The sequence below is a fragment of the Erpetoichthys calabaricus genome, chromosome 16 (assembly GCF_900747795.2).
Source record: "Erpetoichthys calabaricus chromosome 16, fErpCal1.3, whole genome shotgun sequence".
Taxonomy (NCBI): Eukaryota; Metazoa; Chordata; class Cladistia; order Polypteriformes; family Polypteridae; genus Erpetoichthys; species Erpetoichthys calabaricus.
The window spans coordinates 91,851,577-91,878,530 of record NC_041409.2 but is presented as its reverse complement, the minus strand read 5'-3'; the positions used below and the strand labels follow the sequence as shown (position 1 = coordinate 91,878,530).

The window sequence follows — 26,954 nt, the reverse complement described above, 5'->3', positions numbered from 1 at the left end:
GGTGCAGGGCCACCGGGTTGTGTGCGGAAACTGTAAATACTGTAAATATGAATAAAGTGTTGTGGTGTTTACACCATCAGTGTCTGCCTGTCTGTGTCGAGGCTGGTCACCACAATATATACAGTATGTGTAATGCATTAGTGAGACCACTTCTGGAGTGTTGAGTGCAGTTCTGGCCACCACAATACAAGAAAGACATAGCAGCACTTGAAGCTGTGCAGAGGAGAGCAACCAAGTGCATCATGGGACTTAAGGACATGTCCTCCTGGACAGACTCGAAGAGTTAAACCTGTGTTGTCTCAAGCAGAGGAGACTGCATGGGAACCTTTTCCAGGTATTTAAAATCCTCCAAGACGTTGATAAAGCAGATCCAGCAGAATTATTTCAACTTCAAGGTGAATCACATACTCGAAGACACCAGTGGAAATTAAGGAGAAGTGCATTTATGACTGAGGGAATCTAGAATAAACTTCCAAAGTTACGGAACTGAAGCAGAAACCTTGAAAACGTTTAAGACGTACCTGGATGAGATATTAGGACAGCTAAACAGGTGCGCTCGATGGACTGAATGGTCTCATATTTTGTTAAATTTCTTATATTCTTAGGTATACAACCATGAGAAAGTTAAGAAAAATAACTGGAAATCTGGAGTTTTCATTCATGACAGTGTCACAGGTGTATCAAAAATAATCCAACACTTTAAAATATCCAGTTAATGGCAGTCCTGTAGTGGAAGAGAAGCTGCTTATAAAAGGTGCTAATGGAGGCAGTATGAATTGTGCATAGTGACAGATAAGTAACACTCATTCAGCTAGCAAGGGAATAAAAAAATAAAGCCAAACCAGAGCATGAGACTTATTGTCCCTTGTCATGGATGGGATGTGGCACCCAAAAAAACATTCAACAGAAAAGGTGTGGTTGTAGTGGACTAAGAAGTGTCATTTCAGTCTGATGAACCCAAGTTGTAGGTAAATAGTGCTGATGGGTCAATTAGGATATGGTGAAAACCCTATTAGCCTATGCATCCATCCTTCCAGATGTCAAAATCCAAGCTTGTGATGGCCATGTAAATATGTAGGGTATGTTTTTAAGCCACACATTCAGTTCCTTCATGATCTTGAATGCCACAAGATTTCTGAGTATTGTTGCCAATTAAATATATCCCTTCATGATCTGATGGTGCCTATCAGTGAAATGACTTTATCGAAAGGACAATGTTCCATGTCAAGAAGCTATCAAAGTTCTAGAATGGAACCCAGAACTTGACAGTAAACTCAGTTTAATACAATGGCCTCTCCATTAGAGTGCTAGGGTATCGTCACATCAGCTCATCTACAAATGATTTAGCACCGGGTTCCCCACAAACGTCCCACGCAGAAGAGGAAGAGGGAGCGGCTGCTCATCTCGATCCCTTTCTAAACATCTATGGCTTGTGAGTAGGTGAGCTGTTCAGTGTTGAGACCCACCACCAGATACTGTAAAGGACACTTTGGAGTCAGCATGGATCAGCCACACTCGTCAGCGTGTCGGCTCCATGGTTCTGATGCTGTCAGGCCGTATTGAGGTTAAATGGAGGATGATGTCACGATTACACAGGCAAACCCAGCACAGTGATTACTCAGATGACACTGGATATCTCGGCAGAATTAAATTAACCTTCAGACAACCTTAAGTTTCATTTCATAGTGCAATCATTGTGTGCGTGTTTCATTTCAAATAGAAGACCAACCGATAGTGTCAACCAAGTCATTTAATGTCATAAAAAACTGGATCACATCAGTCTTTAAATATAAATAAATAAATACATACATAAATAAATAGATTTAACGTTTCAAACAGCCATTGATCACCATGGGCAATTCCCCTCTCTGTGAATATGACTGACTTTCTTAAACCTCTCTTTTAAAACATAAGGGGGACAACAATGAATATTTGTTTTTCCATTAAGCTCACATAGTCATATGTAATAGTGGCATAGCGTCAATTTAACAAGTTAGCGGTTTTTGTTAATGCTTTTATTTTACATTCTTCTAATCCCCCTACCAATGAATGTGTATAGAAGGAGTGATGTGTCTGTAACGCCTTACGACATTCAGCATGGTTGCCATGTACCTACTGTTTAACAGGAATATCAGTACATGTAACTACATATTCAGGTATGGAAAAAAGGCTGAGAAATGTGTACTTGAGAGCAGCCGTCTATATTACTAAACGACAGTTTAATTTATGCACGGCGGATGCACCGAAGTGCATGCGCACTGCTGCGTGGCGCCCCAGAGTTAAACGCAGCGGCTTCCCAGAGTCAGTAGGTGGCGCCCAAACAACACAACCTGTAAACTAAACTTGCTCTAATCCACTGTGCCAGCAGTCTGTGTGGCATGTTCAATTATGATTCCTAACAGTAAACGACGTCTACCTAACGACACAGCCACAGAACAACAAAGACGAGACCGCATAGATAAAAACAATAAATGGAGGCTCCTGCAACGCGCTTCAGACACACCAGAAGCAAAGACGTCACGGCTCCACAATGAAAGAGCTCAACTAACGGAAATACAAAACGAGCCCGTATGGATAAACACAATGAACGAGCGCGCCCACAACGCGCTTCTGACACAGCAGAGGCAAAGGAGTCACCGCTCCAAATGGAAGGAGCTCAACGATTAGTAATACAAACACGAGCCCGTATGGCTAAGACCTGTAAACGAGTCCGTATGGATAAAAACAACAAACGAAGGCGCCCACACAAAGAAACCGCTTTAGTACAAATAGGTTTATTTAATTAAATGAAAACTTTACCATGGCTACAACCTGTGAACTAAACCTGAGGTAAAGCATGCACGCCAGGTTGTACAGCCGCCCAAACGCGACCACCCACACCACCACATATACCACGTTTGTTTAGTAATGTGGCCCTCCATGCCCGGATCCGCCGCCACGGACACTTCAGTACGCGAATCCGCCACCGTCAGCAAACGACTTCTCGCTGACGACACAGCCATAGAAAAACAAAAAAATGGAGACTGCATGGATAAAAACAATAAACGAAGGCGCCTACAACACGCTTCTGAAACACCAGAACCAGATGAGTCAAAGCTCCAAAAAGAAACCGCTTTAGTACAAATATGTTTATTTAATTAAATGAACTTTCCCAGGACGCACCCACCCTCCATGATATTTCATCCCTCCAAATATCGAAGGGAACAGAAAGTGATTGCCATTCTTGGATTTGCGATTCTTTCGAGAATCGCGGGCTTGCCAGTTGTTACTGTTACACAGTAAGCCCGTGCGTACAATACATTATTAGCATGCAACAACCACTCTTTAACTCCACAGGAATTAAAGAATCAAATAAAGAATTACTGCAACTTATAAATTTTAATTTGCAAATTTCTAATTTTTGAGTTCTGGAATTATAAGTGACACAACATGTCTCAGTGGCAGATCCCCTAATCCGTGGACCCTTTAATACTGCTGTAACATTCAAATGAGTCACATCCTAGATATAAAGATTTTGTTGTGCCTGACGTGTTAAGTAAGATGATTATGATTGCACTTTTCCAGTTTATTGACTACTTTGCAGCTACATTGTTAAGTACATGGCAACGGTGAATACATTTAAATAATATGGTGACATAACATTCCTAAACCTATTTAATTCATTTCATAGTCATGGCAGTCCAGAGCCTTTCCTGTCAGCACCGAGCAGAGGGCAGAAGCCAACAGTGAACAGGACCTAACGGATGAGGGATGGACGTACAAACTCCACCAACGCACGAGATGCAGGATTCAGGACGCCAGGTTTGTGAAGCTACCAATGTGGCACTAAACATCTCGCTTTACTAGATTACATCATTTGTCACTAATATTACAGTTTTATGTGTGGTGAAATATCATATGGTGGAGACTTTTGAATGAAGTGTGTTGTGGTGGCTTGTCTTGCCAGGCAACAGAAAACAACACATACCGAAGGTGGAAGCGAACACGGTTCGGTGATCGTAATGTGTGATCTATTCTTCCGATTTCCCCTAAATTCCATACTCTCCATATCCAGTACCATTTCTTGAACACAAATCATTAGGCTACTTTAAACATGTAATAATCCAGCTAATCGAAAGTTTTTAAATGACTGAGCTGATAGGTCTCTCTATACCAGTTCAATGCACTGGACTTTGTAACTAATTCATAAAAAAATAAATAAATAACATAATTATTGTATATCTTGAAATGTAATTATTTTGAGCCTGTTTCATATAAAAAAGCAGCTTGAAATTTTTCAAGGAAAAAGTTATCTTAACCCCACCCCACCCACAAACCCACCCATTTTGTGCAAAGGTGTTTTCTGGAAAACACAATAAGAAATAACTTAAATAAATAAACAGGAACCAAATGCTACATTCTTAATAACAATAATAGTAATAATAGTAATAATAATAATAATAAATATTAAATAAGACACATTTATGTCCCCTACAATATGGTCCTAGAACCAGAGTCCATTTGGCCCAGACAGAATTGGAAGATTTAAGCAGCTCACAGGCATTTTTAGATTGGTGACTACAGTGGATGTCATTTCTTCTGCCTTGTCTTGAAGGTCACCTGAGCCTTCCGTATCTCTCCCTCATGACTGGTCAGGTTATACAGGACGTTGTCCTATCTGACTGTTCAGACCAGTGCATGGTCAAGTTGAAAGGTTGTTCCAACTTGAAACTATAAGTGAATATTGTCCATTCAAGTATTTTATTCAGCCCTCTTGTTTCTGCTGTGCTGTTCCCCTGTGGTCCAGGTACTTTGGTCCATCATACCTTCCCTGTCAAGGCTAGCAGCGCTCGCACTGCCCAATCCGAGAACAGCCGGAGGTTTTGCAGAATGGCATGTGATGCCTGAATGACACTCCATGTATTGGAGTTCAAAGGGGGAAGAGCTGGAGAAGGGCTCTTTGGTGGGACAAGTCCCAACTTCACTATCTGTAAGAGAAGAAAACACATTGGTCACAAATCTTTGTGGCATTAAAACAATAACAGGTACTTATCATTATATTTGGAAAGAAGGACCAGCAGGGCAGCAGGTCAGTACAGCACCTGCCTCCTAAAATATTCTGCCTTGGAATCCTTTTATTTCTCACCTGGTGCTCCAGACTGCCAGCAAAGTTCTGCAGCCGTGACAAAACTGCATGCATTTTGGGAAGCTGGACGTGATGATGTTTCTCACTTGTAGCTTTCACCCATTCTATATGCTTCTCATAGGCGCGCAAGTCGGACAGCAGCTTGGAGAGTGTTGCTTTCACTTGTATGTTGGACATGTCTGTTGCACTTGCCGCCAAAACTGGCAGAGACTCCAGCTTGTGTTCGCCTTCAAGGCTGGACACTTTTTTCTGCAGATAGACAAGAAGATAACTGTTATAGAAAAGGCAAGCAATGTAGGCTTCAAAAAGGATGACCTGTGACACACAGCCGATAGAAAAACTGAGACATAAGCAGTGTGATCCAGCGACATTAGCCTTTAAATCACAAGGCTGCACTTGTATAGTGCCTTGGGATCCTGCTCATTTAAGTATTAAACCAAAAAATGTACGGAGTGGTGGCTCTGAGGCTAGGGATCTGCACTGACAATCGAAAGGTTGTCGGTTCGAATCCCGTAAATGCCAAAGGAGACACTGCTCTGTTGGGCCCTTCAGCAAGGCCCTTAACCTGCAATTGCTGAGCGCTTTGAGTAGTGAGAAAAGCGCTATATAAATGCAAAAAATTATTATTATTATTATTATGGATTTCTTGTGTATTCCTGAGGGCATCACGTCACCTGTTAGTTCAAATCCATCCATCCATTTTCCAACCCGCTGAATCCGAACACAGGGGTCTGCTGGAGCCAATCCCAGCCAACACATGGCAGGAACCAATCCCGGGCAGGGTGCCAACCCACCGCAGGACACACACAAATGGGCCAATTTAGGATGGCCAATGTACCTAACCTGCATGTCTTTGGACTGTGGGAGGAAACCCACGCAGACACGGGGAGAACATGCAAACTCCACGCAGGGAGGACCCAGGAAGCGAACCACAGGTCTCCCAACTGCGAGGCAGGCAGGGCTACCCACTGCGCCACCGTGCTGCCCGTTATTTCAAATGTAGATCTTTATTTTTAAAGTGGTTGGAGAATGTCTTCACCTTAGAATGCCCCTGTAGATAATTCAAAATGCAGTAGCAACCAAACAAGGTGGAGACATGTTGTTTCTCCTTCCAGAATAGCGGTACGTATTAAGTTCAGATCCTTGATGTTTGCCTACAGAGTAGTCAACGGGTCAGCACCTATATATATAGTGACATTTGTGAGGGCCTATACTCCTTCTCAGCCTCTCAAGTCTGGTGATGCCACCACTCAATCCAGACTCTTTTCATGTGTAGCTCCTGGCTGGTGGAACAAGCTGCCCACCTCCATTTGAACATCTGAGCCCCTCAGTGTGTTTAAGAGTTTGAAGACTCTCTTGTTTGGTGAATTTCTATCTAACAGACATATCTGTTAGGTTGTTTAACCTACAGGAATTGTAACCAATTCTGAGTTCTGAGCTCTTCACTTGTGAGAATCAATTTTGTAGCCTTGTCCTGTCACACTTGTTCCCTAACAGTCCCCCAGACTGATGTTTACTTGATTATGTTGACCTCTTTTGTAAGTCGCTTTGGATAAAAGTGTCTGCTAAGCAATGTAAATGTAAATGTAGAAAGGTGCTATATAACAAAGCCTTTTTTGGACTATCGACATCGAGCTGTGTCTCATATAAGACTATTCAGTCAGAAGGTATAGATCTTTCAGAGAAGTGGATAGCAAATTTTAAGCAGTACGCATATATGACATAAAGTAATAAAGAGGCAGTAGGTGGCCAGACTCACCAAAAGGTGGAGAGCTTGCTTGCTTTCCTTTAGCAGCGCCTGTGCATGATTCACCAAGACGTCAAAGTCGGGATGGAAGCGGAATGGTGCTGAAGTTACTCCAGTGAGGCTCGCAAAAACTGACAGCAGCGCAAGGGGTGCTTGGCCGAGAGATACTGTAAAGAAAGAGAAGAGGGCGTTAGAAAAAGAGCCCATAAACTTGATGAAGTTCCTTATCCTTTTGTTGCAGAACTCGTTCTGGAAGCCTTTACTAGCGTTTCAAGAAAAGGAATAAAATGAGTCCCACCAGCTGTTTCACTCATGTGCTCCCTTCATTTCAGCCTAACTGGTGCACAACATCTTTATTTTAAGCCAGTCGTTTTAGGATTTGGACAGCTACCTCCTAAAACCACATCCTTCCATCTGTCCTATTAACCATCTGAAAAAAGGGCTCATATTGCACCAGACTCCTGAAGTCATACTTTCTGTTGGGAACTGGTCCAGTTGTCTCTGAATCCAGCTGTTTCGCTTCTCCATGGTGAACCAACATAAATTAATTATAGATCACCCACGCTGTACCCCACTGAACCAAGAAAAGAAATGTGAGCTGATCATATTTATCTGATCACCTAGAGGATCGGCTTTCTTTGTTTTATCATTGATTTGTGAATTTTGAGAAAAACATATATAAAATTGCACAGCACCAGGAGAAAGCAGTTCAGCAACCGCATCTTGATCTCAGACGCAAGCGCAGTTCCACTTAGACGGACAGCAAGACAGTAGCCGTCAGTTGGCCTGACACGCAGGCGCAGTTCCACTCGGACGCACGCTCTCTTTTTGAACTGTGGGATGACAAAGGCGTCCCAGCGAAAACTTGACATGGGGTTGATTTGGTACTCACATTTTCTCGATTCTTTCCGCGCAGACTTCTCTTTTACTCTTTTCTGATTAGAGAGTGCATTCTCTATCTTTATATTGTAACGAAATAATACCTGTACCTTTGAATAAGAGGCTACCTGTTATATCGTAGTGGATGCGCAATAAATACCCTGGAATCCGAAAACGCTTGTGTAAGCCGCCCGTTAATACCCCGGCCCTCCTCAGAAAAACCGCATCATTAATATGTGACTGGGATAATGTTGACTGCGATTATTAGCGACTAAGTGTAGTAAGAGACCCCCAGTCCCTACAATAAACTCTAATTAATTGCCACCAAGATACAGTAACAACAATCAGTAAAATGAAAAATGAAAATGGAATCCAACACGGGTTAATACAAGTTAACTAAGCTTCGCGGTTTTGAGATCTCCCTTCCACATTTTTTTAAATGTGCAAGGTACGCGGAGGACATGCATATACTAACGGAAACTGAAAAATGCTGACTGCTGCGCCACCTTCCTATCCACGTGCCAAAATTCCCAGTTGCGCGTAATATCTTCAGGGTAATTTTTCTAACACTGTCCAAGGACTCGTAGCCCACACGAACAAAAACAAGACGTTTTGTCAGATGAGGCGCCAGCGCCGCGTAATTTCGCAATAAACATATTGATTTTATATTTTTTTAAGGAACGAAATGGACGGGCTTGTTGGGACTTGACAATAGCATACATGATAAAACATTATGAATGTAATTACAAATGATATATTACAAGAAAGGTAGCCGGCTGCATGGGCCGTGTGTGCGGTGTGCATATTTTCTATTGAAACGAGGGTATAAAAGAGAGGCGACTTAAACTTTGTAATTATGAAAGCTGCGGTAGTACCAACACGTTTTATTCTTAAGACTATCGCTGGTTACATGCTTGCTCTGGTGTGCCGCTCCCTTATAAAGGTGCGTTCTGACGGATCTTAGAAAAATACAGAGTCTTCCTTCTTCCTGCATAAATTCCAAAATAATATTCACGCAAAAAAAAACACACTCTTGGAGCACGTGAACCCCCCCCCCCCCCCCCCCCCCCCCCCCCCCCCCCCCCCCCCCCCCCCCCCCCCCCCCATATACGCCTCACTCCCTCTCTCACACACACACATCGATACACACACATACACCAACACCACGTGCTTCCAAACGAAGCCGGTAAAACAGACTTTTTCTTCTAAAACTTTTCCTGCTTTCATATGGGGTGGCTATATTTGACCACCCTCCTCCGTTCTCCCTTCAGATCCCTCCTCACACAGTCCATCCACTTTCTCTATGGTCTTCCTCTTCTCTCCACATCGTATTTTGTCTGAGACCCCCCCCCCCCCCCCCCCCCCCCCCGCCAATTTTAACTGTACCTCTGATTCTCTCATTCCTGAACTTTTCAAGCTTTGTTTCACTCCACATCCATCTCAACATCCTCATTTTAGTAGCATCCACTTTCCTTTCATGCACCGTTTCCACTGCCCAGTGTAATTACACACACACACTAAACCCCATTTTCCGACCCCTCCTTTAAGGCGCTATATGTCTCCACGCTGCTTTATTCACAGCAATGAGTGAGTGAAATTGCACGAAACCGAACACAACATACTAACAGCTGCTTAAAGGGCAGCCCCGATTGTAGTCGTGAAATTCACAGATTAATTCAAGACAGACTTTCCACCAGACACTCCACCTGGGAAAGGTGCGCAGGGCAACCTGATGTCAGCATCCCTACTATTAAAAGACCACAAGAATGATAGGGAAGGGGAAATAAATGCAAAACATAAAATACAATCAAATAAAGAATAAATAAAAAAATTAAAAAATAAAAGGTGACATTAGCAAAAAGTAACACCCAGTTACTCATCTGTCTACCACCGCCACCCCCAGATCGCCCCAAGATTTTGGGTGTTAAGGACAACGTATTAAAAAAAAAATAACATAACTTACATCTCATGGTGATTCGATGTTCGTTCGTCTCCAGTCACTTCTCCACGTGGTTTTTCACGGTCGCCGATGCGTGGATCTGTGGGCAGGTTGGGAGGACACAACAGTCTTTTGAGGGGTTCAGACGCGCTAAGTGAGCTGCACCTTAAGTCCCACGGTGAGCTGAGCTCTCTGCCTGTGGATGCGTCGCTTTGCGCCTGTGAATCGCACAGACATGTTCGAGACTTCCTTTATACCTTTGCGAGAGGCAGTGACTAAATAATGAGTCATTGCATTCATTCAAAAAAAAATCCACAGCTCTGTGATCCCCTCCCCTCCCCCCCACCCCCACCGTCCCGACCCCCAACCTCTCTCTCACTCTCTCTCTCTTTTTCGATCACATACAGACACCGACTCGGACATGATGCATTAAACCCATAATCGAAGCATTTACAGTAAAGTGGTGTTGACACAGCTTAGGATTTCTCTTCTTACAACATCCACAAAAGGGCAGGATAACGCGAGCTCGTTAAGAGGATAAACAAAAAAACCCAAACGATTAATTTGTTTTTCCGTTAAAAAGGTGAGTATAGCGGGGCAATAACCTCATCCCGTACTGGACTTTATTATGACAAACCAAAAAGTGCATCTCCCTATCGATACCCCTGCAAAGTGGTATCAGCCCCCGAATCACTCCATCGCTCCAGGGGTGCCGCGTCAGTGCCGGGAAATACCTCACCTGCAGAGATAACGCTGGCCACGGCTACCAATTGAAACGTTTATTAGAGGAAAATTAGGGAGTAATGATATGGCCCAGGAAACTTCCGTGTGATTTATAATGTAAGAACAAGTATCTTCATCATTCGCTCTCAGTCTGCCTTTTTTTAAAAACTATGCCAAGTTCTATCCAACCACCTGTCTTTTTTGTTATTCTGGCTCTACGTGTTGCAGTCTTTCGTCACCAAACAGACATTAACTGTAGGATCGCTGATCTTGTAGAATGCATTCAATGCTCATGATAAAAAAGATGAACGATTTATACAGCGTCTTGCACTGATAGAATCCATTTTATGAACTGTGCAGCAGAGATTATATGCATGGCATGCAGCAAAAGGAGCATCCATGGGCAGGATATCCATTCATTGCCAGGCACAGGGACTTTTCATCCCCTTTTAAAATAACACTAAGGGAAAAGCGGGTTAAAAATGGATGGATGGATGGATGGATGGACGAAAAAAATAAAATAAAACCGGTAATCATCATGACAACATTTAAACCTCAGACAAGCAGGTGTCCAGTCTTGAAGCTTCAAAAGTTAAGAGATTGCACCACCACGCCGCGCTCACCAATAACAATAAATAAATATACAGAAAATAATCCTCCTGGCCACTAAAATCTACATATTTAAAAGTTATTTACAATCAGTTTTGCTTTGTTGAAGGTAACGGACACTGCCGTAATGTAACTGTTTATTATGTCAGTAACGCTGTTCAGTTTCTCTCCCACTCTCCTGTTTTGTCGTATACTTTAGGCTGAGGAAGGAATGAGAACCCCGTCGATTAAAAGACAACCAGTTATTCACGCCCCTTGGTTTCGCTTAGATGGTAACACTACCATAATATACTGTAACTTCTTCTTGTGCCAGTAATGTTCTTCAGCTACTACGTCTCTTCCACTCTCCTTTGTCGTGTACTTTAAGCTGAGGAAGGTTGAGGACCCCCGTCAAAAGATGCAACTAGCTGTTTCCATTCGTCCGTTTTGCTTTGTTGAAGGTAACTAACACTACCTTAATCCATCCATCCAACCATTTTCCAACCCGCTGAATCCGAACACAGGGTCACGGGGGTCTGCTGGAGCCAATCCCAGCCAACACAGGGCACAAGGCAGGAACCAATCCTGGGCAGGGTGCCAACCCACCGCAGTACACACACAAACACACCAAGCCAATTTAGAATCGCCAATCCACCTAACCTGCATGTCTTTGGACTGTGGGAGGAAACCCACGCAGACAACATGCAAACTCCACGCAGGGAGGACCCGGGAAGCGAACCCAGGTCCCCAGGTCTCCCAACTGCGAGGCAGCAGCGCTACCCACTGCGCCACCGTGCCGAGAGAACCCCATCAACTGAAAGATAGCCAGTTATTTAAATTCGTCCCTTTTCCTTTGTTAAAGGTAACAATATCATAATGTAAGTTGTTATTGGGCGGCACGGTGGCGCAGTGGGTAGCGCTGCTGCCTCGCAGTTGGGTGATCTGGGGACCTGGGTTCGCTTCCCGGGCCCTCCCTGCGTGGAGTTTGCATGTTCTCCCCGTGTCTGCGTGGGTTTCCTCCGGGCGCTCCGGTTTCCTCCCACAGTCCAAAGACATGCTGGTTAGGTGGATTGGCGATTCTAAATTGGCTTGATGTGTTTGTGTGTGTACTGCGGTGGGTTGGCACCCTGCCCGGGATTGGTTCCTGCCTTGTGCCCTGTGTTGACTGGGATTGGCTCCAGCAGACCCCCGTGACCCTGTGTTCGGATTCAGCGGGTTGGAAAATGGATGGATGGATGGAAGTTGTTATTGTGTCAGTCAGTCACTACTTCTCTTCCACTCTCCTGATCTGTCGTGTACTTTATAGGAAGGTTGAGAACCCCATCGTTTGAATGTCGACCAGTTATTTGCATTTGTCCTTTTTGCTTTGTTAAGGGTAACGAACACTAATATAACTTTTTTTTTTTATTGTGTCAGTAACTCTTCAGTTACTACTTCTCTCCTATTCCCCTGTTTTGTGGTGTACGTTAAGCTGCAGAAGGTTGAGACCCCCCTCGATTGAGTTATTTACGTTCCCCCGTTTCACCTTGTTGAAGGTAACACTACCCCTAATGTAACTTTTTACTGTGTCAGTAATGTTCTTCAGATTCTACTTCACTCCCCCATCCCACCTTTGTCGTCCTCTTTGAGCTGAAGAAGGTTGAGAACCCCAACGACTGAAAGAGAACCAGGTATTTACATTCGCCCATTTCGTTTAGCACTATCATCGCGTAACTTTTTATTGTGTCAGTGATGTTCTTCAGTTACCACTTTTCTCCCCCATCTCTCTCTCCTGTCACGTTCGTTAAGCTGAGGAAGGTTGAGAACCCCCATGACACGGAAAATGTAGCTAGTAGAAATTAAATAAAAACAGGGACCCCCGAAATTCCCCATTCCTCTTACAACTAATGTGAAATGCTACTGTATTGTTTCAGATTGGTTAGTTGCCACCCAGAATGGTTAAAAACTAATGCAGGGAGAGCAAAAAAAAAAAAGTATGAGCTCACTTTTACAGAACAAGCCTACTTTTATTACACATTGCTATGCCGACAATTATCAAGACAGTTCTTCCATGCTATTTGTCTCAAATGCTGATGGGGCAATGAGAAGCCATGCCGGTGCTGGGAACCCATATACCGCCCAGCGTCGTCACTCGACATGCATTATTGATTTCAGCGCCGATCTAATGCTCACTGACTTATAAATTGGAAGGGTTGCATCGATTTCATTTTTAACGGCGACTTATATGCTCAGAGTAGCGATCCGTCCATTTTTTAGGATATGTTTATCACGTCAACGTGTATGTGCTATATAGTGCCGTTCGTATCTAATCGCATATGCCTAATACTGTGTGTGTATATATCTATGTTTTGATCTGTGTGTTATTTCAGTGCCAATGTTAAACAGTGAAATAAGAATGCGGCGGTCCACATGAAAGACTCAGCAAAGAGCGGGTATAAATGTTCACTGACAACTGCCATTATTCTTTATTAATCATCGGATAGCGTTATGCTTGTTTCGCAGCAGACACTAAATGAGACAAAACGCAGCTGGAATTCGACAACACCCATCGCAGTATAGTGTTTACAAGTTCTGAATCTTAGGTCATCATGTCTTTGCCCTAAAACGTGCTTCACTCATCCGGATCGTTCGCTTATTCATGCAGTTTACTCCAGCCCACGTGTGTGTACATTTACAGTATATATACATAAATATACATCCAGGCCAGTTCACTTTTTCTGTCGGTCTGTAAACATGACTGCTTTGTGATGGCGGCCTCGTTAACCCTGAATCACTTTTCTCTAAATGATTTCACTTGAGTTCTTATAAAACTGCGCGGAGACGTGAGCTCACTGCTGCTCGTAGCTTTTCATCTGGGCTGCGGAGAGGATGTGTGTGTCTTTTAATAAGGCGAGCAGAGATTAACCCACCCTGCGTTCAATAAGCAATACAAAAGGGGGCAAGCGCACTTTCTGATTAGGGACCACACAAGAGAAAAAACAGAGCTCCCTTTCGTTTGAGTTGTTGGAGGGTTTTGAGCACAAAGTATTTTTATTGTGCATATTTTTTTACAGTTTCCAGAGCTTATATCTCTGGCAATAATTTGTGGTATAATATAGACGAGAAAATTCACTTGTGTTTGCACAAATACGCACCGATTGTTCTTTTTTATTTCGCTTTGATGTATAGTACACGCTTAGTGCGTGCCTCTAAATATTCTCAACCTATATGCTTAGACTGCGGTGGGTTGGCACCCTGCCCAGGATTGGTTCCTGCCTTGCGCCCTGTGTTGGCTGGGATTGGCTCCAGCAGACCCCCGTGACCCTGTGTTCGGATTCAGGGGGTTGGAAAACGGATGGATGGATATATGCTTAGACCAGAACATTTTTGCTGTTGACATAATAGTAATAATAAGAAGAAGAAGAAGAAAAAGCATTTTTCTTCTTCTTCTTCTTCTTCTTCTTATTATTATTATTATTATTATTATTATTATTATTATTACATCAGGTTCAGTAAAGATGGTCGGATTTTAAGATGACAGATAACTTTAAACTGGGCTGCACTATTAAAAATAATATATCTTTAATTGCTTTCTGTGGTTCTTTATTGGGTTGTGTGCTTCCTTGTAGAAGGACCTTTGCTTGACAAATTACCATTTCATTCTGGGAAGGCTTCTCTACATATGAAGTTTGTTCTCATTCATTCATTCATTTTCCAACCCGCTGAATCCAAACACAGGGTCACGGGGGTCTGCTGGAGCCAATCCCAGCCAACACAGGGCACAAGGCAGGAACCAACCCACCGCAAAGTTTGTTGGTTGTACTTTTAAAAACATTCTAATATGTGGAGAAAAACTGAAATCTTTAATGTATGGTAGGCAACCTGATAGATTTAGAAAACCTGAACTGATCCTGGCCAGCACGGTGGCGCAGTGGGTAGCGCTGCTGCCTCGCAGTTGGGAGACCTGGGGACCTGGGTTTGCTTCCCGGGTCCTCCCTGCGTGGAGTTTGCATGTTCTCCCCGTGTCTGCGTGAGTTTCCTCCCACAGTCCAAAGACATGCTGGTTAGGTGGATTGGCGATTCTACATTGGCCCTAGTGTGTGTTTGTGTGTGGGTGTGTTTGTGTGTGTCCTGCGGTGGGTTGGCACCCTGCCCGGGATTGTTTCCTGCCTTGTGCCCTGTGTTGGCTGGGATTGGCTCCAGCAGACCCCCGTGACCCTGTGTTCGGATTCAGCGGGTTGGAAAATGGATGGATGGATGGAACTGATCCTGTGTTACTGTATGCAAGAAGAGTCCTCTTCACATCATGAGCAATTGGCATTTTACTTATCTGTTACCATCTATTCATGGTTATTTGCAGAATAGAGCCTGTTACAGATCTAAATAAATAAAAGTTCTTGCTAGAACCTTCATGCCTCGCAGTAAGGAGACCTGTGGTTCGCTTCCCGGGTCCTCCCTGTGTGGAGTTTGCATGTTCTCCCCGTGTCTGCGTGGGTTTCCTCCCACAGTCCAAAGACATGCAGGTTAGGTGGATTGGCGATTCTAAATTGGCCCTAGTGTGTGCTTGGTGTGTGTGTGTGTGTCCTGCGGTGGGTTGGCGCCCTGCCTGGGATTGGTTCCTGCCTTGTGCCCCGTGTTGGCTGGGATTGGCTCCAGCAGACCCCCCATGACCCTGTGTTCATATTCAGCGGGTTAGAAAATGGATGGATGGATAGAACCTTCATGTGGGTGGTTCTTTTGGGTACCACCAATGGTTCCCCTATATGGAATCTCTCTGAAGAACCTGCACTTTGGAACGTTTATCTTGAGCATGGGAAAGGCGCTATATGAATAAAATGTATTATTATTATTATTATTTAAAAGTATATGGGAACTATTTTTGGTTCCAAAAAGAATCCTCCACATGAACAGAAGGAACCTTTCTCTCTATTTGACCCATAACAGGTTCCATAAATAAATGCAATGAACAGATGATAGCAGATGTATGTGTTCCAAAGGACTCCTGCTTGTATACAATACTATAGGCTACGTTTGGGAATTCTCGACTTGTCACTATCCATAACAGGATCCATCAAAATCCATGATGACAACAGGAATGGGTTACTGATGTTAAAGGGATGCATTGTTGCATATGGCAGCACAGGTGAAGTTCAGGTTTTCTCGATCTGCCAGTAAACGTTTCGAAGCTCAAAGACACATTTTTGCATATACAAAGAGCCCTTCCCAGCATGGAATGATTCTCTATCAAGAAAGCTGTGGTCCTACCAGGAACCATACGGCCCAGTAAAGTGCCATTAAAGAGCCATTATTTTTAAGAGTGTAGACTGGATGAAGCGTGTTCAGAGGATGGATGAGTGACACACACTGTGTATGCAAAATGCCCAACATTACATCATATTTTGCGAACGTGTCGTTTAGCTTGCCCCGTTCTTCATAAGAAAAGGGAATGTAATTCATGAGTCAGGCAATCAAGAACCTCACCACTTAGTGAAATGCCGTTAAAGAACCGTTATTTTTAAGAGTGCGGGGTATTATTACGGACAGCATTAGGGTGTTGTACCGTGTTAGCCATTATGGATGTAATGAGAAGTGACACTTTTTTATTGGCTAACTAAAAAGATGACAATGTGCAAGCTTTCGAGGCAACTCGGGCTCCTTCTTAAGGCAAGATGTAAAATCATTAGCATAAACGCTTTATATTGTACTGAGCCGTTCACAAAGACAAACATACACCAATGCATATTCACTGGTGTCGGAGCGCGTCGACACACTTTCACCGTGTAAAATCTTTTATCCGTCTGCCCATTGTGAGATTTCCTTTTCCGTTACGGACTCGCAGGGACCCCGAGCCTATACCCTGGCATTATTAGGCACAAAACAAGCGCCAGCCCTGGGAGGCAATTGGCAGACATGGGCAGGTTAAAAAAACAGCGTGACGTGAAACTTTAGAACCCCGAGTGGCGTGGATTCAAACTCCCGCTACTGACACTGTGTGACTTAGAAAAAGAAAGGAAATGTAACCAACTGTATCTCAAAATACTGTAAGTCGCCGTAAACAAGGGTGTCAGCCGAAAAAAAGTAACATAATTATACAGTAACCCCTCACTCATTCAAGATCCCCCTCTCCTCACTATACTTCCACTAGGCACACGCGCATGCTCGGGACAGTGTGAACATCCCGTATGTCAATAATAAGCCCCGTACGTGGATTGAAGTAGAAAAAAAATTAAAATTTTATATCGAGTCAAGTTCACCTTCCTTTTTTGTTCTTTAGCCTATTACAATGAAAGCAACTACCGATAGCGTACTTTACGGTTAAACCATTTAAAAAGTCGTTATGGCAACTACATAATAGTAACCGGGCGCTCTGGGTTCGGATATTTGCACCAAATTAAATAACATAACGCCTTGGGATCCCGAAATGTATTCGGGTTTGCCGTTGCTTGGTGCCTTTCCTCTCCTGCGGTGGTCTCGTTGCTCTCCACCCTCCCTGTCGGTGTGTCAGGACTCCGCTGATTCAGATTGCATTGCGTTGATGAAAGTTCCAGAAGCGGCGATATTGGCCTTTTCCAGACTGTCTTGTCAGGTCAGTCGCATTCGTTTCAAGTTCAGTATTTACGACTTGTTCAAATGATCGTTTTGCTTTTTTTTTTTTTAAACCGCTGCCCTTTATGTTCCATTTTTCAGGTAAACGACGTATTTTGCTTCTTTCTCGTTTTTAACTGTTCTTTCCGCACCAGATGCCAATGCAGTTCTTCAGAGCAATGCCAAAAGAACCTTTCACGCGAAGGTTCCAAAAAGAACCTTTTGTTTCGATCCCTAACGTATTGTCGTAAATAATCTTGAATAGATAATAACACATTTGTGAAAAATCATTGGGTTCCTGATTTCAAAAGGACTCCCGCTGTAACACAAGCTATACATTCGGGTTTCTTGATCTTTATCCTGTTATGTATAGCCAACTTTGTCCACAAATTAGGAACCTTTTCAAAGTCAAAAGAACCGATATCATAAGTTAATAACCCTTCCCAGTATTAAATGGTTCTTTGCCAAGCAATGGAGGGAACAGCTGACCACCCAGTGAAATGCCATTAAGAGTATGCAAGGCTCTCATTTGGAATGACCGTCCTTATTTTTATGGTCGCATACAAGTGACCTATCAGACACTTGCTCTGATCGCGCCTCAACTATATCGACCAATCAGGACTCAGATCTTTACTTCGAAAACTGTCTACTGAGGTCAGTTTGGGTTCATAACGGTGAGGCTCGAAGCGGGCAGGAGTGTGCAGTGTGCATTTGGGTTGTTAGGAGTGTCTGTACTGTCGGGGATAACTTGGATTTGTCCTGTTGTTAGGCTTTTTCTTTCAGGATCAATCAAAAACCACAAATAGATTATAAGGAGAATGGGGTCCTGATTTCAAAGGAACTTATTGCTGCGTTCAATAAGACGGGCTAAATTCTATTTTTTTCATCCGTTAGTATTCTGTCAGGTAGTGTAGCCCTTTATAGTGTATATATGTTAACAGCGTTTCTTTATACACACTTTTAAGTGTTAATTTAACACTGACGAGTTTACAATATACACTCTTAAATACACTGGTTCTTTAATGGCACTTTACTGGTTTGTGTGGTTTCCTGTTGAACCTTTGCTTGACAAAGTGCCGTTCTGTTCTATTTCTGTAAAAAATAAAGAATAATGAAATCTTAAATATATGCTAGGCTACCAGGCGGGACTCTAACAAATTAGAAAACTGGGATTTAGACTGGATTATTATAAGAGGCCTTTTCAAATCAGGACATATTGGTATTTCACAAATCTTTATGGAGCCTGTTAACGAATCTAACTAAATAAAGGGATCTTTCCGGAACCTTCATGCATATGGATGGGCCTTTTGGGAACCAAAAATGTTTCCCCTATGGCATCGCCCTGAAAAACCGCTCTGGCCCCTTTATTTGTAAGAGTGTACTGCGGTACATTAAAAGTTTCTGTTACATCCACATATTTTTCAAAGCCCAAACAGCCAATGCATATGCAAAGCAGAAAGAAATGTTTCCTTATCAAGCGGTGGAACCACACAACTCAGTACAATGCCTTTAAAAAAACGTTATTTTTAAGAGTACAGGGTTGTGTACCCAAGTCACCTTGACCTTTGACTGCAGGGCATGTCCATTCGATCAGTTCATCCATCCATCCATTATCCAACTCGCTATATCCTAACTACAGGGTCACGGGGGTCTGCTGGAGCCAATCCCAGCCAACACCGGGCGCAAGGCAGGAAACAAACCCCAGGCAGGGCGCCAGCCCACCACAGTCGATCAGTTCAGCCTTGCCGAAAATTCTAGATCGCACTTGGGATGAGGGGCGGAAACTGGACTACATACAAAAGGTGCCAAGGTGGACGTGGACAGAACGATCGTTGTATATGCTGATAAGCACGGGCCCCGATGGCTCTAGCCACTCTTAAAATGTTTTATTATAATACACCTTATCTGTCCGGTGTATCGGGTTGAATAACACACAGTTAACGTTTTGTGCAGTTTCTTACATTTCGCGTTCACTTGTCGGACCCAACCATTTTTTAAACCCGCATCATTTTGAGAAGGGTCGCGGGAGCCTCGCACAGCAAGCAATACGACACAAGGCAGGAACAATCCCTGGACAGTCCATTGCACACATTCAACAACTCTAATGCAGGTCTCATGCCTTTGAAGAAGAAGAATCCGAAGCATCGTATGGATATGAGGAGATCATGAAAGCTCCACACAGGGAGAACCCGGGACGTAAACCTCGGCCTCATTAGTTAACGAGTCTGCAGCGCTTACCACTGCGTCACGGTGCCGCTTAACCGGACCGCTTATTGTAATAGGGGTCACAGGCAGTCCAAAGTAAGAATCTGGCAAGTTGTCGCAGTACGTTATTGTCGTTACCAACTTAAAAACGTACGTCTTTGGGAGGTATTGTGGAAAACAGTTAAAAAAAATCGAGAACGTGCAAACTCACACAGGCCAGACGAAACAGAAACCCGTGGAACTGGGAGGCAACAGCCCTATAGCCACGGCGCCGTCGGAAACGTTTGACATGGAGAAGATCATTTTAATAACAATAGTTTTCCAACAGTAAATGGAACATCGCGTCCATAGTGTTGAAAAAATATACACCTTTTCAGCAGAACGGGTGTTTTCTACCATTTTCGTTTTCACGTTGATGCCATGGAGTGTTTTCAACCTTGCTCGGTATTGTTTCTTGCTTTAATTGTACCTTATGATGGCACGAGCTGAGAAGGGCGCTTTATAAAATATAATGAATTGATTGTGGATGATGCCTTTATATGGCACCCTGCCCGGGATTGGTTCCTGCCTTGTGCCCTGTGTTGGCTGGGATTGGCTCCAGCAGACCCCCGTGACCCTGTGTTCGGATTCAGCGGGTTGGAAAATGGATGGATGGATGATGCCTTTATAAACAGCCATTCTATGTAATAACAGCACGTGTAATTTCTTCACATTAACCGAAGCTTGGCATCGACCTGCAAGAGAAAACTTGTCTGTGTGGTCGAGGACGATTTGAAAATATTTCTTTTTTTTTTTATGGAGACCACTGCACAGAGGCTGCTCTTCAGACTTTTTCAGCCCAATACTCGACAAGACAAGGTCAAACTTGTAATATACAAACCTCAGATCAGCAGTTATGGTTCTATAAAAGAGCAGATAAACAGATGTTTTATCACAATACTTTTACGGGAAGTATGCATTATCTGTTTGTGTCTTTGGCCAAAAACCCCTCTGTGTTTCAAAACAAGTTAAGAAGCAGACTTTACTTTTAATTTAGCTATCACGTTCAAGAGGGACTCTCTGCCTGGACTGATGATGGTATATGTTGGGCGACAAACATATAAGAACCAGTGATTCCAGAGAAAAAATAGTGTCCCTTTTTTCGGGGACCGTCCCGCATCCCATTTAAATTTTGGAATATAATGTCTCGTTTTTAATAGGCTTATAAGGAATTATTTTTAATCAATATGCGACTAAAATTTTTGTTGACCAATACTTGATCGCTTGTTTAACAAGTTGTGTTCCGCTTGGGGGCTATGAAAATCTGCTCAGCGTATTTAAAACACATTTTGGCATCATCACCTTTAAAGCAAGGCGCATCTGTAGCAGATTGTGCTATACTGAATAAAATAAATTAAAAATTAAAATAAATGACTCTTAAAAAAAAGCGCAGTTTTCCCTCCCTCCCTGTCTGCCGGGGTCCACGCTTCGTTCTTTTCCACGGTGTTTGCTCCGTCAGTTTATCCCCTCAGTTCTTTATTGAGCAAGAAGGGTTCACGTCATCAGATTCGATCGTGTTAATTACGAATCCTCGGCCATTTGAATACAAACGAAAGTCAAAATACCAGTTGGAGGACAAGTCCGGGAAAGCGAGCGCTAATCTGTTAAGTGTTAAAGAGTCGCCCTCCAAATTGCCCAGGACGGCGCGGAAGATCAAAGTGGACGTACGGCCTGCCCACGTGATCGCTTTCGTTTTTCCAGTCTGTCTGGTTCTGAAGGAAAAAAAGAAAAAGAAACTCGCGACTCACCGGCACGCGTTCGCGTTTAGGGGCGAAAAAGTCATTGAAACTGAACGAACGACGGTCCACTCTTAAAGCTAAAGCAGCCATCATCCGCTCACAGGGCGACACGCACACGCGAGACGGCGGAGGGCCAATCAGTTATCACTCACTTACATGCTTATTTACTTTTTTTTATTCCTTCATATTAGTACACATTATTCGGTATTATACACCCAATTAAAATGTGTTTACATTTTTATATTTTATCAACTAATCCCCCGCCACCCCCCCCAAACACTTAAGTGAGCGGATGCGCTGCCCGCAACTTTCAGCTCCGTCATCCCCCGTTATCTTTTGTTTTTCCCAAATAAGTGCATCATTACAAGTACGTATTTTGAGGCATGCTGAAAAACATGCGTGAAAACAAAGGACTTGGAATAAATACATCAGGTGGTTAACCAAAAAAAAAGGCTCAAAAATAGACACACTGCTGATAAGACTGATGAGGAATTTGGTATTTTTTTCCCAGGCCTTTTGAAACAAAACAATTCTAAGTCTTTCGAGAATCTCCTTTTTTTTTCTTAAGGAAGCCGAGGATTAGATCAATACACAGTGGATGAGCTTTATTTGAACATAATAAATAACATTCGCCCAGTTTCCGAATCCGTTTAGGCCGATACGAGATCATCGGGAGCCGAAGCTAAAATTCCCAGGCGGAGGGAGCAGCCATTGCATATACCCGCTCAAAAATAACGGTTCTGTGGTGGCACTTTTTACTAAGTTGGGTAAAATCTTGAAAAAGAAGGTGACAGCGCGTTGCGATAGGAGACCCATCCACATGAAGGTTCCAGAAATAACCTTTTATTTATTTAGATCTGTAACAGGCTTCATACAGTAAATAACCTCAAAGAGATGGTGACAGATTTGTGAAATACTAATAGGTATTAATTCTAACAGGACTCATGTTGCATACGTACAGGTACACAAGGTTTTCATAATCTGTTAGAGCCTTAGCCTTACATACATTACAGATTTAAGTTTATTTGTTTATTTATTTAGATCTGTAACAGGCCCCATACACTAAATAACCATGAATCGATGGTAACAGATAAGTAAAATGATTTTAAGAGGACTCTTGTTGCATTAAGTCAGCGTTTCTCAACCTTTAAGTATTTGCAACCCGAGTTTTCATAACAGTTTTAATTGCACCCCCCCCCCCCCCCCTAACGTTTTTTTGAAAGGAGCCCACTAATACCAATTTGTTCTTTTTTAATTAATGATATATCATAGATGCATATTTTATTATACCTACTTAACTTTTATCGACATTTGTCTAACTCTTTTCTAGTATCAGAGTGTAGTTCAAGTTAATTTGTTTTGGTTTCAATACATGTATTTTCATATTTTTGATTCTTGTTTTCTTTTTTTCACATCTTTGCACTCCCCTTTTTGATACTTCGCACCCCCCTAGGGGGGCACCACCCCACAGTTTGAGAACCACTGCATTAAGTAACACAGGCTCAGTTCAGGTTTTCTAAATCTATCACGTTGCCTATAAACATTAAAGATTTCAGCTTTTTCCACATATTAGGATATTTTTCAAAGCACAAAGAACTAACTTCATATGTAAAGAACCCTTCCAGAGTGGTGGCCCTGGGGCTAGGGATCTGTGCGGGTAATCAGAAGGTTGCCGGTTCGAATCCCATAAAGTCTATGCGACTCTTCAATTCCACCCGGTGGGGTTAACATTATACAAAGTTATTGTCTTTTTTTCACCTGCATTATTATCATTCTTTAATTTAATATTATTTATTGTATCAGTATGCTGCTGCTGGAAAATGTGAATTTCCCATTGGGATTAATAAAGTATCTATCTATCTATCTATCTATCTATCTATCTATCTATCTATCTATCTATCTATCTATTATATAGTGCCTTTCACATCTATCTATCTATCTATCTATCTATCTATCTATCTATCTATCTATCTATCTATCTATCTATCTATTATATAGTGCCTTTCCCATCTATCTATCTATCTATCTATCTATCTATCTATCTATCTATCTATCTATCTATCTATCTATCTATCTATCTATCTATCTATCTATCTAATCCCCAAAATGACTCTACTCCGTTGGGCCCTTGAGCAAGGCCCTTAACCTGCAATTGCTTTGTCTTGGGTATGACATTAATCTGCGTCCAGCCCTGCAAGCAGGTCCTCCAATTTACAGGGAAAACCTGGGGCTTGGTGCCAGGCCAGCCACTGTCAAAAACCTCACAGTGTTCCAGTGTGGTTCTGAGGTGTCACCGGTGGTGCTGCACTGAGGTCCCATGTGGTTCATCTTGTGGTGGGTGCGTCAACGTGCAATCAGCGCATGCTGCCAGCCTCTCTTCCAGAATGAAATGGTGCCTTGCTAAGCAAAGGTTCAACGAAGAACCACACAAGCACTTTTTGAAGTGCCATTCAAGAACCTGGATTTTTAAGAGTGTAACATAGGAGCCATTGCTTGCCAAAGAACCATTTCAACCTGGGAAGGCTTCTTTGCTTTTTGAATATGTTGCTAAAACATCCAGGCATCCATTTTCCAACCTGCTGAATCCGAACACAGGGTCACGGGTGTCTGCTGGAGCCAATCCCAGCCAACACAGGGCACAAGGCAGGAACCAATCCCGGGCAGGGCACCAACCCACCGCAGGACACACACACACACACACGCACACACACTAGGGCCAATTTAGAATCTCCAATCGACCTAACCTGCATGTCTTTGGACTGTGGGAGGAAACCCACGCAGACACGGAGAGAACATGCAAACTCCACGCAGGGAGGACCCGGGAAGCAAACCTGGGTCTAGCCTGACATCCACAATCATATGTGTTTACAAAGTGTTTTTTAATAAGTTTACATGTGTTTAAGGCATGTGGGAGGGGTATGTTAAGGCTTAAACTATTAAAAAAATGTTTACTGTATGTATATGGTCTTTCTATATTGCGGATTTTCAGCTATTGCTGATGGGTCTGGAACAAACTTCCATGATAGGCGAGGGATCACTGTATGTAGAGTAGATTCACATTTACTGTATGACCGCAAAACCTCTTTTCCAACAGCCATTCCTTCAGTGTCCTAATGGCCAACTCCCTTTGCTTATCCTTAATTAGTCCTGTTTACATGCTGATTGGTGATTTATAATTGCATTACCATCGCTGACACCTGCTATTCTCTTCACTTACTGTATTCCTAAAGTTCACTCTTGGGTTTCAAAATGGCCAACGTGAAACCAATTTCTCAAGAAACATGCCTGCCTAATGTTTTCCATGTGACAGATTTCCAAGAAACTGAAGATTTCATACCAAGGTGTCTTTTACTGTCTTGAGTGAAAAGAGCAAACTGGACCTAACCGGGTTAGAAAAAGAAGGTGAAGGCCCAGGTGGACATTCTGCATAAGAGGAGAAGGACATCAGAGTGTGTTGTGTGAGAAACAAACGCCTAACAGGTCCGCAGTTGGCTTCTTCTCTAAATACACAGCAAACATCAGTGTCATCTGCAGCTGCTCTACACACACCAGTTTGGTTTAACATTTTCAGCCAATATGCTCACATATATTTAAACAATTAGAGAAAACTGGGCACCCTGCAGGAAACCCACACTGACAGAGGAACAACCTGCGGACCCCACACAGATTGGGGAATTGATTGGGATCAGATGGGAATCTGTATCCAATGGGCCAGCACTTCTACCACCAGCGATCACTGTCTTATTAAGTGAGATACACTCCAATGCCAAAAGTATTGGGACGCCTGCCTTTACACACACATGAAGTTTAATGACGTCCCATAGGCTATAATATGGAGTCGGCCCACCCTTTGCAGCTCTAACAGCTTCAGTTCTTCAGGGAAGGCTTTCCACGAGGTGCAGGAGTGAGTGTGTTTATGGGAATGTGTGACCAGGAGAGCATTTGTGAGATGTTGGACGAGAAGTCTCACAGTCTCTCCTCTAATTCATCCCAAAGGTGTTCTGTCAGGTTGAGGTCAGGGCTCTGTGCAGCCAAACCAAACTCGCTCATCCATTTCCTTATAGACCTTGCTTTGTGCACTGGTGTGCAGTCATGTTGGAACAGGAAGGGGCCATCCCCAAAGTTGAGATCATGAAATTGTCCAAAATGGCTTCGTATGCTGAAGCATTAGGAGTTCCTTTCACTGGAACTAAGAGGCCGAGCCCAACCCCCTGAAAAACAACCCCACACCACAATCCAACTTTCCACCTGGCACAATGCAGTCAGGCGAGTCCCGTTCTCCTGGCCAGACTCGTCCATCAGATTGCGTGATTCGTCACTCCAGAGGACACATCAGCACTGCTCTGGAGTCCAGTGGCGTGCGATGGGCTTTACACCACTGCATCTGAGGCTTTGCATTGCTCTTGGTGACGTCAGGCTTGGCTGCAGCTGCTCGGCCATGGAGACCCGTTCCATGAAGCTCTCTCTCTACGCTGCACTGTTCTTGGGCGTTTGGAGGTCTGTAGCTATTGACTCTGCAGAAAGTTGGTGACTCCTGCCCACCTCAACATGCGCTCTCCCCGCTCTGTGATCTGATGTGGACCACCACTTCATGGCTGGGCTGCTGTTGTTCCCAATTGCTTCCACTTTTTTGTAATACCACTGACAGTTGACCGTGGAATATTTAGTAGCGAGGAAATGTCACAAATGGACTTACTGCACAGGTGGCATCCTATGACGGTACCACACTTGAATCCACTGAGCCCCTGAGAGCGACCCATTCTGTCTGCATGCCGAGAGGCTCGATGTTACACACTGGTGGCTATGGAAGTGATTGAAACACCTGAAATCAATTATTTGGAGGGGGTCCCAATAATTTTGGCAATGTAGTGTCCAGCAAGTCGATTTAAACATAAAATGCTTTTTAACAATGTGCATGCCATTTCTGTATTTTGACACCGTAGTGCTACTAATTTCATAGATCATCACTTTGATGTCTCAATGCATGAAAGTCAGTCATTTTGTAACCTGCTTAGCCCTGAACAGGGTCGCAGCTGGGGGGTACTGGGGCCTTTCCAAGGTGGCATTAGGGCACTAGGCAGGAACAAGTCCTGAACAGGATGCCTGAAAGTGCACTCCTAAAAATAAAGGTGGCGAAGTGGTTCTTCAGAATGGAACCATTTTTGGTCCTCCAAAAGAACGTTCCAGAAACAAAAAGAAAAAATCTTTACTTATTTAGATTCCTTAAACAAACATGGAAAGAAAAGAAGATAACAGATTTGTGAAGTATTTCAGGGCGGCACAGTGGCGCAGTGGTAGCACTGCTGCCTCGCAATTAGGAGACCTGGGTTCGCTTCCCGAGTCCTCCCTGCATGGAGTTTGTATGTTCTCCTCCCACAGTTCAAAGACATGTAGGTTAGGTGCATT

At 43.3% G+C, this 26,954-nt stretch overlaps 1 protein-coding gene across 1 annotated transcript; it reads right to left on the bottom strand.

Annotated features, from left to right (window-relative positions):
- Window positions 1-4,337: 4,337 nt before the first annotated feature.
- On the bottom strand, window positions 4,338-9,993 carry il11a (interleukin 11a). Its single transcript, XM_028822050.2, has 4 exons — window positions 9,715-9,993; window positions 6,885-7,039; window positions 5,126-5,374; window positions 4,338-4,967 (listed from the first exon to the last, which is right to left on the bottom strand). The coding sequence occupies exons 1-4, from the start codon at window positions 9,719-9,721 to the stop codon at window positions 4,800-4,802; spliced, it is 579 nt and encodes a 192-aa protein (XP_028677883.1). The 5' UTR covers window positions 9,722-9,993; the 3' UTR covers window positions 4,338-4,799.
- Window positions 9,994-26,954: the final 16,961 nt, after the last annotated feature.